The following is an 18,789-nucleotide window of genomic DNA, read 5'->3' on the forward strand; positions in this document are numbered from 1 at the left end:
CTTTGCATTTGTTAAACTTCAGTTGCCACCTCTCAGCCCATCTACTCAACTTTTATAGATCCTGTTGCAGCAGTGTACTGTCATTAACAACCCTGCAGACCTTTGTATCATCTGCAAACTTGGACATTAAGCCTGATATAAAATCATCAATATCATTGATGAATACAGAAAAAACAATGGACCCAACACTGAACTCTGGGGGACTCCACTAATAACATTAGTCCATGAAGAGCAGTGTCCATTGATTACCACTCTGTCTTCTCTCACTCAACCATCCCTTTATCCATAGCAGCAATTTTCCTCCAATGCCACACTGCTCTAATTTGTGCAGCAGTCTTCCATGTACAACAATATCAAAAGCCTTTCTAAGATCCAAATATATGATATCAAAATTATATACAAGCCATGAGCTAAGCAAGTAATGTGGATTAGGTTTGGATAGAAAACCTGTATGCATAAGTTGCATTTATCATATATTGTTTAGCATCACTAAAAAAAGCAGACTTTTTCACCATGGGTCAATTTTAGTGTGGCCACAATAATGGCAAAGTATCATTCACAAAATCTTGCAATTGTGGAGTGAATTCACATTTTTGGGAAACTTGCATGCAAGCAAATGTCATTCTCCATCTAATTTCTTGCAAACCAAATATTCAATACAGCAGCCACAAGAATCTGCCACTTCACTGGCCAGAGCTAGATGCACTTTTCTCCAATATCTTGACAAACTTTGTGAATAATGCCATCATAAATAGCACTGGGACAAATTCTTCTTTGAGATAGATTCATGTGAAATGTTTTGATTTATAAAATATTTTCAAAAATAAATTATAAAACAGAGTACTTAGCTTATTTAAAGGGATATGCTGCTTACCAAGGCACAATATTTAAAGTTCGCTTTGTTAAATTTTTTGCTTGCTTTTTCTTTTTTTTTTTTTTGTTTGTTTTTCGCATGTTGGTGTTTCTGGAATTTTTTCTGCATTATACATTCTTTTCACAAATAACACAAAAGACAATACTGCCACCCATAGTAAAATCATGATTGGCAATCAGATTAGAGTTTTGGCATTTGGAACAAAAGGCTACAACTGCCTATTCTGTAATTTTTTTTTATCACAAAACTGAACTATTATGTTACACATTCAAAAAAATGTACTCTCATCCAACATCACTGATGGTAAGACAATTAAAGAAAAACACTGTTGATATTTTCTGATGCTAATTTATTGTAATTATGTTTTCAATTACTGAAGGCACATTTCTGAGTTTAAAAACTGATCCAATTAATGAAATATACAATGTTGCTAGTAATATTCATGTTATATGCACTAATGATTAAAGCAGCCAAAACATGTATTTACAAATATCTAGCAACAAAACTGGGTTGCATTCTGAATTAGACTATTAACCCCCCCCCTACTTCCAAGGATGTAGTATTTTGTCCATTAAACAACACAAGTAAATTTTGCAGTACTACAGTATAATTACTGGAAACACTAACAGTAGTGAACAGCTGTAACTTATAAAAATATACAAACTATTTGTCAATTCATGCATGCTTTGCCTTTATTAGTTTTTGCCATTCTAAATGTGATTTCATCCTTGAAAGAATGTCAGATGCTGTTGATTACAAAAATTTATTGCTAGTGTCTCTCTCTCTCAGAAGAAAATGGTTTTGGAAGGTGTTCCATGTGCAATTAACATTTCATTGATGTATTGTTTATTTCATTTCTCTAACTGAGAGAAAACAGGGGATAAAATGAACATATACAACAATTATTCTTGGATAACTATGTTGTTTATAAAAATGTAACCATCTAATTGAGGGAATATGCTCACCCACTTGCATTATATTCAAAACTGCAGTATAACCAGGTGTAGCATATCAAGGTTGCACTGTATTTTGGAAGGGAAGGAATAATTTTATTTTTAGTGTGTGCTGCACAAATTTTTAATATATCTAGCAAGGGATTTGATAAAGATGATGAAATATGCAAGTTATCATGTTTAAACTATCAAATATATAACATCACTTTAGTGTAATTTTTAACAATTAATCTGACTAATGAAGACCTCCGGAGAGGAGAACTTCATTAGTAAATGTTACATGTGATACCTTGTAAATTTGGCTACTTTATATTCCAAATTTATTTGATAGTCCACTGCTAAAACCATAAATAAATAAATAAATAAATACAAATCTTTCTAAAAATATATAAAGTATACAATTTAAATTATAATGTAGCATTTAATGTCTTATTATGTATATACTGTATATACATAATGAAGTGTATCTATACAAAAATAACATTTGTTTTGGATTTACAAAACTAATATTTATTTTATAAATCCATCAGATGCCATGACAAATGAGGAGACGGTGGCTCAGTTACAACCTGGCTAACCAGTGATCATGCTTGGTTTTAATAACTGTTTCAAGTTTTCAATTTTTTAACACTTTCATTGCTGTCTTTTCCAAACAATCACATTCGACCCAGGTTTGAAAAATACATGACTGAGTCAATCTGGATTGGAAAAGCAGAAACACTTGGGGCCTTCTTCTCACATCACTATGACTGACTTAGTGAGCCCCTGGTGAAGGTTGCTTGACAGAAAAATCTGGGTTTTTCTTCTGTCAATTTGGAAAAAAAGTTTGAAACATAGGATGGCTTCCGTCCAAGTAGATTAAAATCCAAAGCCACATATTTGTGTTCAAGAAGAAGTGAATATGTTAAACTACTTTTATTTATTTATATATATATACATATATTTTTATCATTCATTAATTAATTTATTTATTTTTGCAGAATGAGCTAGCTCTACAATTAAGTTTGTAAAAATAAAAGCTTAGAAATATCAAAATGGCCATTCAATATAGTTATTTACCTGTTCCATCTGCTGTATTATAATCACCACCATAAATTACTAATTCTGACTTTTTGCCTGTGGCCACTTCACCAATATAAGGCATCAGGTTTGTAAATGCACGTGTTGGATCTTCACCTATGACACCTGAAGGATGTGCTCCAGCAGGATTAAAGTATCGTAATGAAATGATATTCCATTGCTGAAACCAGAAAACAATATAAATGCAAAATCACCAACTATTTGTCAAAATATACAGTAGAAGCCCTACCCAAAGTTTATTTCATTAGGGTGAAATGATGCCTTCGGGGAGACAATTTCAACCTGAAGGCATCGTTTCAAATTGGTACTTAATAAAACAAATAAATTAATACAATAAAACCATCTAAAAATATTATAAAAATAATAAATATAAATTTCAGAGGTTTTCATCAGCAGATTATACATTCTGATTGCAATACATATATTCTATATAAGTACATGATGTGCCATCAGAAGTGTCTCTTTGTCTGGACAAATTCCAGCAAACACCCATCTAAGAACTACAGATTCAACAGTGGAATACATGTGCCATCCCTGATCACAGTACATAACCTTTGTGTCACTGTTATATGAAGATTCTCAAGACACTTCTAGTCACAAAATACACACACACACACACACACACACACACACACACACACACACACACACACACACACACACACACACACACACACACCAATAACCACAGCCTTGAGGTGGACCCAGTGGCCTTCTTCCCACACATGCACCACTATAGCCAGACAGTTAAAATTAGCTTCCCTGATAGCATACCTGTGAAGTGTGGAGCAGGCATAAACAACCAGTCTGCATTAATTGTTGGTTGAAGATAAAATTCAATGATTTCTTATCATTAAGATATGGGAAATTAGTTAAAGCTAACAAATTTTTATTTGGTAAGGGTTTTGAATTTTTATTTATCATTTTCCCAGAGTAATAGCATGAGTGCTCCTAGCAGGTACAGTCCCACCACACTTATTCTACTTACTTGTAGTAATGCTAGTGTGGAGAAATTGCTTGGTACTGACACTACAAAACTTGGAATTGCATTTCTTTTAGTATGTAGTTATTTAGAGAACTCTCTCATATGGCCTGTAGATATGTTTCAATGGTTGGTTGTAAATGATGTATTTTTGATAGATTTAATATTATTTTTAGAATAAACATGGAAGGTGATAATCACTTGGGATAGATAGTTAGGAACATGCACGACATTCTAATTTCATGCTCTTCACAGTGTGAATATATTTTGGAAAAATTTGAAAATGGAAGAGAATAACAGTCTCTAATATATATATATATATATATATTGTTTTTTTTTTTTAATTTTTATATATATAACAAGCAGTAATATGTGTGCATGCAAACATTTTAAATTTTGCATATTTAATGCTTTTTAAACTGGAAAATTGAAGAGACTAATAGCTTCATCTTTATATTTTATCAACTTTTTTTTTTTAATTTTCAGCAAAATTAACGATTTCTTTAAAAAAGGTTTTTAAAAAAAATAATTAAAAACTTCTAAGTTTCGTTTGTTGTTATTTGGTTTTTAGGAGCATTAGCAACTAAGGCCATATTGCTCCGGGGATATGTGGTGGTCATTCCCTGACCTTTCCGCATCCTCCGTATTTGGTGGGTCACGGGATTGAACCCCGGTCTAATCAAGAAGCGTGTGCTACGCACTGCTGCTCCTGCCCACCTGGCTACGGAGGCACCTTCTAAGTTTCATTATTATATAAAAATTATATACTTAAAGTTTTCACATAAAATATTTTTTTAGATTTAAAAAATATTTAACTTTTTTTTATTAAAAACTAAAAATGACAGAAATACCTTGCATAAAGCGGTTAATTCGTGCCAAAAAAAATATCGTGCTATGCAAAACTGCGCTGATCGAGGTATTATTAGCATGTATTTTAATGTAATGCGTTCCGACAATTTGATTATATGGGTCGAGTTGAAAAAATATATAGGTGTTTGTTTACCATAAATTAATGCACACAAAGTTCTTGCAAAAAAAAAGAAATTAAAATGATAAATATGAAAAATACTAGTAAGTACAGTACAAATGATTTTTATTGCAGTATGTAGATACCAAAAGAATGTAAGTGAAGTATACTGTATTTTTATTTTGAAAAATAACTGACCAGCTAAGTTTGCACAGTTCTTTTCTTCTTTTTATCTGCATACATTTCTTTATAACATCAAATGTCATTTTTCGACGCCTGCCTTACTTTCATACCTTGTTCGATGTTTGGATCTAGAAGAACACTCAGTGCCATTACATTTCTTCTTTCCACTCATATTTGCGTATAAAGGTGTAACATTTTTAAAAAATAATCTTTAATAAAAATACATAGCAAAAAAATATTTGTACAGCTTACGCACAATCAACGACCTCACCGCTTGAAATCCAGAGTGCTTACTAATCTATAAACGCTAGCAGAGTCCGTATATAATGGGAGTTGCAACAACAGTCAGAGTGGCCTTGAATCCATAACACCTACGTGCTGGCATTATAATATATACATACATATCAAATGTATTGGTGCGTAATGCAGTTAATTTTTTTTCAATTTGTAAACTGCGCTATAGCGAAACCCGCGCTATGCGGGGTATTCCTGTATTCTGCATTTTGAAAAAATTCACTGATGTTTTCTCAGAAATGTTTCTGAACCATATTTTAATGATGATTTCAAAAAGGACTTCCATTTGTTTCCATCACATCAGGTTTCTTCAAATATCACAAAAGAAAATTTGATTTTTCACAAATTTTATTAATTTCAGCAGAATTTGTACACTGAAATTATAAAATGCTACTTTTACCCAACTTTTATATTTAAATACATGTTGAAAACACTATTCAAAAAGGGCAGTGTGGTAAAAAGGCCGCTAAACACTCACCTCTCATTTTAAAAACTGATTATGAGTCATTCATTTCTTTGATTTTCTAGCAGACCCTTCTACTTTACAGTCCCTCTTCAGCATCCAGCAATAGTCAGCCATTATGTTGACTTTCCACCTCCCCTGGTATCTCATCTCCATGTCTTTAATATCCTGTTGAAACCTCTCACCCTGTTCTTCACTAATACTTCCTAGATTTTCTGGGAAGTAGTCAATGTGGATGTGTAAAAAATGTATGTACCCTGAAACTTCATGTTGCAGCCCTACTTGAAGTTTGCCAACATATTTTCAACTATAATCATGTAGTCTGGATCCTTGTTCCTAAGAAATTCACAACAGACCTCAAGCTAATCCATGCCTGTTTTTCTCTTTTACTCATAGTTCCTTCAAAATCTCAGTCCCTCACCAGTTTGTGAATTTGAAATCCAACAAAAGGTGTTGGATTTCAAATCCATGCCTGTTTTTCTCTTTTACTCATAGTTCCTTCAAAATCTCAGTCCCTCACCAGTTTGTGAATTTGAAATCCAACAAAAGGTGTTTCACTTGGGGAATCAACGGGAATTTAGTACAATGGCAGCTGAAGTGAAGCCCTTCCTGAGGTAAAGCTTTCACAAACTGTTGCATCAAACCCAGTTTGATGTGCAAAGATGAAAGGAGCACAGTTTTGGGGTCTACCAGTGGTTTATGAACTATGTTCTCTGATCCAGGCAACAAAAACTGCCCCTCTTCGGCCATATCGTGGCATCCCAGTGCTTATTCCTCGCCTGATTGTCCCACTCACACAAAAAGCAAGGCATATTTTGTGTAGCCAGATTGCTGTCCAAGTAACATGCCTATCACTTTAAAGTCAGCACAGACCAACCAACCATGCTCTTCATACTTAACATTTGTCAACAACTTCTTCAAGTTCTCATATGTTTCTTTCAAATGCACAAAGTGCGTTACTGGAATTGACACATTTATTTCCGTTGTGGAACAACACTTCTTTGAGACTCCTCTTTGATGAGTGAACAAAAAGTCTCCACTGTGTAGGATTGTAACCAATTGCTAAATAGTTCATTAAAAAATTAATGCATAAAAACCATAGCACTGTCCTAAGAAAAGTAGGGGACTAGTTCTCGTTCTCTGTGTCTGTACCATACAAAAAATGTCCCATGTGCTAGAAGGTATTTTGACTTTTTGACTACTTTGAGTCTAGAACAAAGGAATTTTGTGGATTCCTTCAGTAAATTTAAATCTCTTACCAGATCATTGATTTCATTCTGTGAAAACAGTGGAGGGCTGGACTCAATGTCTTCAGATGTGTAAACTTTGATTTTATCTTCAGAAGTTTCACTTTCAGCACCCTCTGCTGCTACATTCTCCAAAATAAGTGGAGGGCATGGAATCAGTATGTTATCTCCATGTGGGACAGGTCTAATGGCAGATGGAATATTAGGATAAACAATGCCCTTCTTACTATTTGCATTTTATCCCCTACATTAAATAAGCAAAAGTAACAGTCATCACAGTGGGTTGTGGGCATCTGCCAAATCATGGGAATTGTAAATGGCATAGTGTTCTTTTTACCATTTTTCTACAATCTCAGTGGGTTGTGGGCATCTGCCAAATCATGGGAATTGTAAATGGCATAGTGTTCTTTTTACCATTTTTCTACAATCTCAAATGCTTTAACACAGGTTTAGCAAACTTTATATGTAAAAAATATGTATCTTGTCTTTGCTTGAGGACTGCATCACTTTCACAAATATAACAAATTAAGTTCAGATTGTTCAAACACTTGCGTGAAGACATTTTACCCACTTTTCAGCAAACAATTTGACACGATAACCTCAAAAATAAACTGAGCTTACACTCAAACCCTGCTTCACGGAATTCTCAAGGTTAAGAAACAAATGACCGAAGGCAGTGGTGTTGCCAACACATAAAGATTTAATTTAATCCCAACATTTACTCCCAACTTAATACATTAATAATACAACTCATGACATCAACTTCAGTGATTTGTGAAAAAAATGAATAACGTTTCTGAATTGGCATAAAAAACTGAGTTAAAAACAGCTATTCATTTACAAATATCGAAAACCATGCAGAGTGCTATTACGTGCTTGATTTTGTTTTTAACTTTATTCCAAATTTTAATGTACCTACTACTTACTTTATATGTTTTTTATGATAAGAAATTATAAAATTCTACAATTAGTGTATTTTATTTAAAGCAGAGATACACAAATTGTGACAGGTTGATCTAGTGATCTGGTTAATTTCAAAGCAGCTCACAGAGTGGGAAAGGCTTTTTCTTTTCTTTCTTTCTTTCTTTTTTTTTTTTTATGAAAATTCCAAGCACACAAGAGGTATTAGAACCTATAGTACTTCATGCTGTGCATAGGCTGAAGATTGAGAGGACAAAAGAAGATACTTTTCTGACATTAGACTTGAATTTCTCTAGTTGTTAATTTTTGGTGAATGTTCCAGAACCTGGAAGTTAAAGGAATAAATGAAGAAGAAGAAAAGTTGGTTCTACGAGTTTGAAGATGCACAATAACAGGATGCTAGCTGGTTGAGGCAGGTGTTTGGTTTGGAAAAAGAGAGGGGTAATTACAGAACCAATTCTGAAGAAGAGTATACATGGAAGTATAGGTAGCCCTCGATTTACGTCGGGGTTAGATTCCATGGGGGGGGGAAGATGCAAATGGAACCCTTTATATAATGTAGTCAATCGGAAATCACAGGGTTAAGTTCCGGGCATCAAAAATTTTACCTACCACTTTGCATCGATTGTTTTATTTTATTAGCATTCTTCCTAGTTGTAGTAATAGTCTATGGAGGCATATTCATAGCAATACACACATTAGTGCGGCTTTCATCCAGATTCCATCCTCCGAATATTGCACTAGGTTTTAATGAACTTCTTTTACCAGACATAGCATCTCTTTATTCTATTAAATTAAAAACTTTATAACACAATTGGAAAAAACTGCACACAGATATCACTATTATTATTAAATTTATTAATAGCACAATTAAAAAAAAATTGTTAGTGTAATAAATTTCCAACATGTGTAAATAGTGTAAACAACAACCATCTGAATGCTTCACTGCATGGACCTTTACTACCTGCATCCACGTGTGGTTACTTTGAGGGCAGGAATCTTTCTCGTCTCTGATACAAATGAACTAATTGCTGATTGTCCTAAATCACGTGAACAGTGCGTGATACATAGCACAGTGTGATGCCGATAAATTTTGTCTGACGATTTTAAACTTTCAATTTATAAAAAATTTGCGAAAAATAAAAAAATAATAAAAACAGCATTGTGGTTAGTGATTAGCACTATTGCAAAACAGTGCATAACGAAGGCTACCTGTATCCATAGAAAAGGCATGTAGCAGAAACAAAACAGCTATGAGATAGAGCATGGAGAGACTTTGTTAGAGATGGGTCATTAATTAACCTAACTGCCCTCTTTTTAATGGCATATAGAAGCCTGAGAGAGGTTTTGGGGGCACTGCCCCAGTTGTGGGAACAATATTTAATGGCAGGATGGATTTGTACAGAGTGAGCAGCTATCTGGAAGAAAAGAAACACCAAGAGCAAAAGCAAAAACTCAGTTTTTTAGATGCTTATGCCAAGATAGATTTGAAGTAAGAGTAATCCCTAAATAGAGATATGTGATCTTGTCTAGAAATCTGAGTATCATCAAAGATGAACATAGGAGTAGAAGAATCCTTTTTGTGAGATAAAGACAGAGCCGAGTTTTAGAAGTATTGAAATCAACTACAGGCACTCCCCGGCTTACGTAATACTCGACTTACAGAAATTTGACTTTATGAAAGTTTTGCCGGCCGGTGCAAACTTAAAAAAATCGGGGAAACATATTTTGCATCCTGTAGGAATAAATAGAGGTATCGTGAAAATATTGTAATGTGAACCCAATAACACATTGTTTTTTGATAATTCGTTCCAAGACCTCGAAAGTTGAAATTTTCACTATATAACTAAGCTATTTATCTCTCTAAAAGGTCATTTTTAGAATAGAAATTGCACTACATTTTCATCGTTATCATATGTTCCGTTATAAAAATCAATTTTGAATATCTTTGTGATATTTTTCTAAAACACATTTCTGGAGGTCACACGACAAACAATAAAAAATTTAGAAATGAAAATGATTAAGAAGTATGGAGCAGGACAGTGTTTGTCATCTATTGCATGGAATTAGGTCTCATTGCTTCAACAATGAATACTATTTTAAGGGACAGTGCACATATAAAAGAACATTGTTATTGTTATTATTATTATCATTAGCTATATGGTGCAAGGAAGCCTGAGGCTTTTGCTGCACCAGCTAAAAAAAAAAAAATTCCTGAGTTACCCAGAGAAAGAGAGAGAGAGAGAAGTAGAAGGGAATCACCAAAAAAAAGAATGATGATATCCAGCTAAAGACCCTGGGTGTGCCAAGCTCATACTCAGCAGATATGAGGATCAACGCATTTAAGACCAACGGTGATCACAAAACAGCGTTCAGGTGCTAGATCGAAAATGGAAAACCTATTAATAATATGGATAAAAAATCAGATTCAGAAGCAAGTGCCCCCGAGTCCAATGGCCATTCAAGCAAAAGCAAGTATTTATGAAGATATTAAGGTAAGTATGGCGAACCCCAAGCCAAGTTCATGGCAAGCAACGGGTAGTTTAATAGGTTCGAGCATCACACTGATTTCCAAAACATTAAAGTGTGCGGTGAAGTTGCCAATGCTGATTTTGCACCTTCAGAGAAATTTTGTGATGTGTTCAAAAAACCCCTTCTAAATCTCCACAGCCCTCAACTTCTGCAAACAAAAAAATGACACAAACCAGTTAGAAAGCACGAATTAAGGGTTAAAGGGATTGCAATGTTCATGGTGCCCGTAAAACCTATGAGCCACCTATCCCACCTACTGAGAAGCCGCACTGATCAATATGCTTTCCTTAGCTGGTCAGAAGATTAAGGCGTATTTCCGACACGGATAATTGCCTCTGGTCAACCTGTGTTGTGGTTCCCCTTTACTCCAGAAAGCAGTCATCTGTTTTTTGGAGAAGTGTGTGATCACACGCCTTTCAGTAAATTTCTCCTGTCTAAGTTTACATGAGCACAGTAGCTGAATATTCGAGTGACTCCGACATTTTGGACAGTATTCAAAGAACTAGTGACAGTAGTGACATTGAAGGGGGGATTGGGAAACCAAGATATTAAAGAAACTTTCTGAAGATGAAATGTTAGCAGTTTTTGAAACTGCATAGAGGCCTTCACTCCGAAGAAAATGTTACAAAATATAATTGCATACAGGCAATGATTTAAAAAAAAAAAAAAAAAAAAAAACTCCACCAATCACCAAAAAACCAGCGTGATTTGAGGATGATTGCTAAAGAACTTGAAGTGGAAATTATAAAGGTTGGTCATGTGCTCAGGTCACGATGGGCAGCTTGTAGCTTGTGGACGGCAATTGTGGTTTGGAGGAATTATCCCACTTTGAGCAAACATTTTGAATCAAAAGTTAAATATTCGGGATTATTAAACAGACTTTTAAATCTGGAATTTCTTAACAATTTAGAACTAATGATCAACATCCTGCAGGAGCTCTCTTACCTTTCAGAAGCTTTACAAAGTCGCAGCATCACTATAGTAAAAGCAGTTAAATTAATTATTTGAACTATCAATGGTATTGCTAATTTGAAAAATTCTGAAGGAAATTATTATGCTAAAATTGAGAGCACATTGAAGTCAAAAGAATTTGAAGGAATCAAAATCAAAAGTAAAAACACATTTAAAAAATTACCTTGTGACAAGTTATTAAATTGCACTGTTTTATCCTTAAAGGAATGGTTATTAATGCAACAGAGTAATTTTAAATTAAATAAAGAATTTAATGATATCATTGACAATGAGGAATTGAAAGAAATTTTAAACATGTGCTACCCGAAATCGTGGAATATGGAAGAACTTTCATCTCCATGGCAAGAGGCATGAGAGTCATAGCATGAAAAACAAATAAGAAATTTAAGTTTTAAGAAATCTAACAAAAACTTTAAAATTAATGATTTTAGAGATTTTGTCGGATAGTTTATCTTTAAAATCGAGTGAAATTCCCTTTTCAATTAAGAAATCCAGAAATATCCTTGAAACCATCATGATTAGCAGTGCTGAATCTAAGCGAGCTTTCAGTGTAATGAATAATAACGTAACAATAAAAAGAATATCTCTGACAATTAAACACGCTGCAGATATGATGACCATAAATCTAAATGGAAAACTACTGCTTCAATTTGATCCACTGTGTTACGTCAAATCTTTCCTCCATAATCATAGTCAGCTATTGAACAAAGCAGAAGATCGACAACAAATATTAATAAAAGTAAATCCTACATGGAAATTTTTAGAATAAATTTTTCTTGTATATTTGTGCCAATTTTTTTCAGGTAATCTGTGACTTTTGTGTACCTTTCCTAGAATAGTTTGTTTTTTATGTAATATTCATTTTTATATTGTAGAATGTTTTGTTATAGTTTTTGTTATTTGTGATATAGGAAAGAATAAAAAAGTGGCACATGGGACAAGCATGCACGGTAGATGGTTTTATGTGAAACATCCTTCGCATTTCTTTTAGGTATTTTGATTTGTAGAAATTGATTACGATATATACAAATTGCCATATACTGCAGTAGTAACTGCAGGAAGTATGATTGTGATAACATACTATTCTAAAAAGTTAAAACTCAAGATATCGTACCAGTATCGTACTCAAGATATCGTACCAGATATCATATCATCTGCAGCGCCTTTTGGCAGACGCTGCAGATGATGTCACATCCGTGACCGATCAGATTTACTCGGTAGGTACCCCCAAGGATGTTTCACATCAAAAAGTCGACAAAACTGCAAGCCCATTGTTAAAATATTCATAGCTCAACGTTATGATGATTATCATCTATCATAGTGGCCTAAAGCAGAGCAGAGCAGGGGTCAGCAAACTTTTTCTGTAAAGGGACAGATAGTAAATATTTTAGGCTTTGCAGGCCAAGGAGCAAAATTCAGGATATTATGTAGATATTTCATAAAATAAGAGAGAAAACAAATTTCCACAAATTTTTATTGACAAAATTAGAAATACAGTTGAACTCATTTATAACGAGCCTGCTTACAACGAGTTCCCGGATACGAGTAAACTGAGATATTTTGCTTGGTCTCATTTAAAAACACATAGCATTCAGTTCGGATATAACCAGTGGTGAGCTATGGTGGGCTCACGAGAGCCCATTGTTATCTTTTTTGAAAATTTGCGAGCCCATTATTGAGATAATCATTTATTTTACAAATGAAATCCTAGATGCAATTATTGAGTATCCAGAGCCGAAACTACGGTGGTGCAAGCGGGGCCCCATTCCCAGTATTTTCATGGCACAATCGATCAGTGTGTATTTTAAAATTGCTTCATTTTTGATTTAATTACAGTCGGACCACTGTTTAACCAACTTCTTTATACCGAATTTTTTTAAATTCCTCTTGATGATTACATTTAAAATACAGTAGTTTCCGTTGAACAAAGAAAATTTCCATGTAACAAATGGATTAGGAGAGACAACTTTGTATGCATTGTTCTCACCTCTGGCCTTTAGGTAATTAGAAAGTGCGAATTAAGGGTGAATGGGATTACTGTTTCACAATGTTAGTGGTGTCTGTAAAACCTATGCAGTCACATACCGAGAAGTCACGCTAGTCAAAATGCTTTCCATAGCCAGTCAGAGGATTAATAAGATTCCTGACATGGATAATAGCCTCTGGTCAAGCTGTGTTGTGGTTCCTGTTTACTCCGAAAAATGAGCATATGTTTTTCGGAGAAGTGAGTGATCCATGCCTTCCAGTAAATTTCTCCTGTCTATGTTTACATGGTCACAGTAGCTGAATATCCATGTGATTCCGACATTTTGCATAATATTCAAAGAATTAGTGACAGTAGCAACTTAGAGGGATGGATTGAGGCAACTAAGATATTATATAAACTTTACGAAAATGAAATCTTGGCAGATTTTGAAATTTCGTCGAGGTTTTCACTGTGTAGAAAATGTTCTAAAATATGATGACATAGGGGCAATAATTAAAAAAATAAATAAATAAAAATGTATGCATTATATCACCAATCTCCAAAATACCAGCACGAATTAAAGATGACTGCTAAATAAATTGATATGGAAGCTATAAAGATCGGTCGTGTGTTCAGGCTACAATGAGCAGCTTGTAGCTGGTAATTGCAGGTTGGAGGAATTATCTCGCATTGTGCAAACATTGAATCAGAAGTTAAATATTCCGGATTATTAAATTGACTTTTAAATCTGGAATTTCTTAACCATTTAGCACTAATGATCAACATCCTGCAGGAGCTCTCTTACTTTTCAGAAGCTTTACAGATTCACTATGGTAAAAGCAGATAAATTAATTATTCGAACTATCAATGCTATTGCTAATTTGAAAAATTCTGAAGGAAATTATGAAGCTAAAATTGAGAGCATGTTGATGTAGAAAGAATTTCAAGGAATCAAAATCGAAAGTAAGAACAGTAAAATTACCTCGTGACAAGTTATTAAATGCATTGTTTTATCCTTAAAGGATAAGTTATTAATGCAACAGAGTGATTTTAATTTAAATAAAGAAAGAAAATACCATTGAAAGAAATTTTAAACATATGCTACTGGAAATCATGGAATATGAAAGAACTTTCGTCTCAGTGGCAAGACTGAAAACCGAATAAGAAATTTTCTGACAAAATATGAAATAAAATTTAATGATTTTAGAGATTTTGTCAAAGACAATTTATCTTTAAAATCGAGTGAAATTACCTTTTCAATTAAGAAAGCCAGAAATATCTTTGAAACCATTGCGATTAGCAGTGCTAAAACTGAGCGAGCTTTCAGCATAATGAATGTTGTGTGAATAAATGAATGAATAATTTTGACAATTAAACACATTGCCGATTATGATGACCATACATCTAAATGAAAAACCATTGCTTCAATTTGATCCAGATCGTTATGTCAAATCATTCCTCCGTAATAATAGCTCAGCTACTGAGCAAAGAAGAAGAGTGAAAACAAATATTAATAAAGAAGTAAATTACATATCACAATTTTTAGAATAAATGTTTCTTGAATATTTGTGTAATAATTTTTTTCATGTAATCGTGATTTTTGTGTACCTTTTCTAGAACAGTTTGTTTTTATGTAATATTTGTTTTTATATTCTAGAATGTTTTGTGATAATTCGTTATTTGTGATATGGGAAATATTTTCATGTTATATTTTATTCGCAATATTAAAAATTTATCATGAAAAAAAAAAAAAAAAAAAATGTATCCATTATATTTCCCTAGTTGTAAAAAAAAAAAGAATAAAAAAGTCGCACACATGCCGAGCACGTGCAGTAGATGGTTTTATGTGAAACATCCTTCGCATTTCTTTTAGATATTTTGCTTTGTATATATTGATTACGAAATAAAAGAGCTTTTGTATTGTAAATATTTTGTTGATCATTCACAAATTTCCATAATTTCTGGAAGACAATATACAATACTGCAACGTATCTAAATGTCTCTGTATCTAAATGTTGGGGCACCTAACAATGGAATGTTATGTGTCCCAACATTTAGATTAACAATAGAATGTTAGGTGCCCCGAACAGCTGCGTATGTGAAAATGCAAAACGAAATAAGAAATTGTTGACAAATCTTCATATTGTTGCAGTCACACGACAAATACTTGCAATCATACTTACTGCAGTAGTAACTGCAGGAAGTATGATTGTGATGTCATACTGTTCAAAAATTCCAAAAAGTTATAACTCGAGATAGCATACTGGTCACGAAAAATGTGTCATGTGCTCTAATCATACTACTAGTGAGTGCTCCACACAGACTAGTAGTCTGAGCGTGGGAAGTGCCTCTGGCAGATGCCATGGATGACGTTGCTTCCGTGACTGATCAGATTTATTTGGTAGGTACCCCCCCCCCCCAAAAAAGGATGTTTCACATCAAAAATTCGGCAAAAGTGTGAGCCCTTGTTAAAATATTCATAGCTCACCAGTGGATATAACGTGGGAACATACTGCTATGTACAGCAAACCAATACTCCTTGTCATCCTTTACAAACGAGAAGAAAGTTCCTACTTGTCCTTCAAAAAAAGTTTATAAAATTGCCTGTGAAATCTGCTGTCTAGAACGATCAACATCAAAGCAGCGAATGCTTCTAAGCTCACTAGAGGACTGCTTTTGCCTACTCTGCAGCAGCTAGCTATTGGTCATAGGCAAACCAATCAGTAAGCTGTAAAACACACCCTACTCCTTTTCTGATTACCAATCGCTGACCACTGCTGAATAGATAAAAGCAGACCACCTGTAAGAGCTAAGATACATTTGCTGCTTTGACACATTGTTTCAGATAGTGGATTTCACAGAAAATTTTATAAACTGTCCTTTTAAGGATGAACTGTATTCTCACTTCTAAAGGACAGTAAGAGGAACTTAGTTTCAATCTCGGAGCCCAAAAATGTCAAAGAGGAAAGCATTATCGGTGACGGAAAATTCTGAAATTATTGAAGAACTGCAGACTGGTCAGAAGAACATAGAGATATGCAAGAAGTATGGACTTTCTTCATCTACTGTTTCAACACTGTGGAAAAATAGAGACACTGTGTTGAAGGCCTGCGATGACAACGTAACAAATTCAAAGAGACTCAAGAAATGCAACAAAGATGAAGTTAATCAAGTTCTGCTGAAATGGTTCACTGCACAAAGAAATGCCGGTTTACTCATAAGCGGACCAATCTTAAAGGCTAAAGCAGAAGGATTTGCATGGCTTTTCAACTATGCAGGATTTTGTTGTTCAATGGGTGGCTTGATCGTTTTAAAAATCGGCATAAAATTTGCCATGACAAAATCAGTGATCTGCAGTGGACACGGAGATAACGTCTAAGTGGATGACCAATGTGTGGGCACTTCATTCTCAAGGTTACAGCGACAATGACATCTACAATACGGATGAAGCTGGAATTTTCTATAATGTCACTCCTGACCAAACTTTGAAATTCCAGAGTGAAAAATACATTAGAGGAAAGTTGTTGAAGAATAGACTTACAGTGGCTACCTGTGTGTATGTCTGGGACAGATAAAAAAAAAAAAAATTAGTGATTGAAAAATCTGCCAAACCAAGATGCTTCAAGAATGTGAAGCAATTTCCAATGGCTTATATAAGGTTGAATGGAAAAGCTTTGATGACTTCAGATATTTTCACGGATTACCTCAAAAAGTGGGACAAAGATCTTCGTACAGAAAAACCCAAAATTATACTTGTTGTATATAACTGTCCTGCACATCCACAGAAAGTTGACAATCTAAGTCACATAATGCTTGTTTTTTTGCTTCCAAACACTACAGCAGTGCTATAACCAATGGATCAAGGTGTGATCAGAAGTTTCAAAGCTCATGTTCATCGCAACTTGGTCTTTTTGCTCATTGACAGAATAGACAAGGGAATTGAAATGAAAATCTGAGTTCTTGATGCTATACGCTTTATGAGCGATGCATGGGAATGTGTTTCACAAAGTTGCATTAAAAAACTGTTTAAAAAAGGCTGGATTTCAGTCAAAGCAAGATAATGTTACTGGCAAGGAAGATCACATTCCGTTATCTGAGTGGTTGCAAAAAAGGAGTCCAGAGTATTTGAATCAACTTCCAAACATCAATAGTTGGGAGCATGTAGATGATGACATCGTAACTTCGGGAGCTCTTACAACAGAAGACATCATAGAAACTATCCGAGTAGAAAGTGAAGAAAGTGAAGAAGTAGACGAAGAAAACTCCATTCAGCCTCCATCATATAGAGCAGCTGTTGACAGTGTAGAGAACCTTCAGTGTTTTTTCAAAGCTACAGACGATACTGATGTAAAAAACTGTTTAAAAAAGGCTGGATTTCAGTCAAAGCAAGATAATGTTACTGGCAAGGAAGATCACATTCCGTTATCTGAGTGGTTGCAAAAAAGGAGTCCAGAGTATTTGAATCAACTTCCAAACATCAATAGTTGGGAGCATGTAGATGATGACATCGTAACTTCGGGAGCTCTTACAACAGAAGACATCATAGAAACTATCCGAGTAGAAAGTGAAGAAAGTGAAGAAGTAGACGAAGAAAACTCCATTCAGCCTCCATCATATAGAGCAGCTGTTGACAGTGTAGAGAACCTTCAGTGTTTTTTCAAAGCTACAGACGATACTGATGCAGAGGTGTTCAGTGCTTTAAGTCTGATCAGAAGAAAGTTGAGACAAAAGCAGAAGACCAGTCAAATGACCTTACATTCATTCCTAAAAATCACTTTTCGAAACAATCGGCCCTTTTTTAGGGCCGCAAATAAATTCCACATGTAGGTTAATCTTTTACAGTTTTGCAATTCAGGTTTACCTCTGGTTCCTACACTTCTATTGTTCCGAATCACCTAATCCATGTATAATGAGTACTAGAATACAGAAAGCACATCTTGGGGTCCAGTGAAACTCGTTATAAATGAGTTCAACTGTATAATTATAATAATTAAGTATTTTTTGGAATACAGGTCTACTAATGAGAAAAATAGAATTCTTTTTGTTGGGAAAATATTTCGCTTAACTGGGGTTCAAAGTTAGTGTTCCCGATCATTAAAATCGATTGCAAATATTCATCTGTTAATGCTGACAAAATAATCCACATTCCACTGAGCATTAAAAGTGCGATATTCAAAGTCCACTTTTCTCTTCTTTTCTTGTTTTGACATGATGGCTATGCACTGGTAATAAAATAAAAATAAAATGTCGCGGTATGGCAAAACACATGGCACGCGAAATGCTGTCAAGTTATCACTGTGTCACTGCGAATTGTAGTGCACTGAGCAGCAGTGCAAAGAGATAACAGCACCACAT

At 34.3% G+C, this 18,789-nt stretch overlaps 1 protein-coding gene across 2 annotated transcripts in view; it reads right to left on the reverse strand.

Moving 5' to 3' along the window:
• The window catches only part of LOC150079019 (UDP-glucose 4-epimerase-like), a 121,108-nt gene that overhangs the window by 35,680 nt on the left and 66,639 nt on the right, over positions 1-18,789 (reverse strand). For both annotated transcript variants that reach the window (XM_090383885.1, XM_090383886.1), the window contains exon 6: positions 2,887-3,067. In XM_090383885.1, coding sequence (XP_090240011.1) covers positions 2,887-3,067 — 181 coding nt within the window. The remainder of the gene's footprint in view (positions 1-2,886; positions 3,068-18,789) is intronic.

This window comes from Mastigoproctus giganteus, chromosome 10 (assembly GCF_048544385.1).
Source record: "Mastigoproctus giganteus isolate SK-2022 chromosome 10, ASM4854438v1, whole genome shotgun sequence".
Classification (NCBI taxonomy): Eukaryota; Metazoa; Arthropoda; class Arachnida; order Uropygi; family Thelyphonidae; genus Mastigoproctus; species Mastigoproctus giganteus.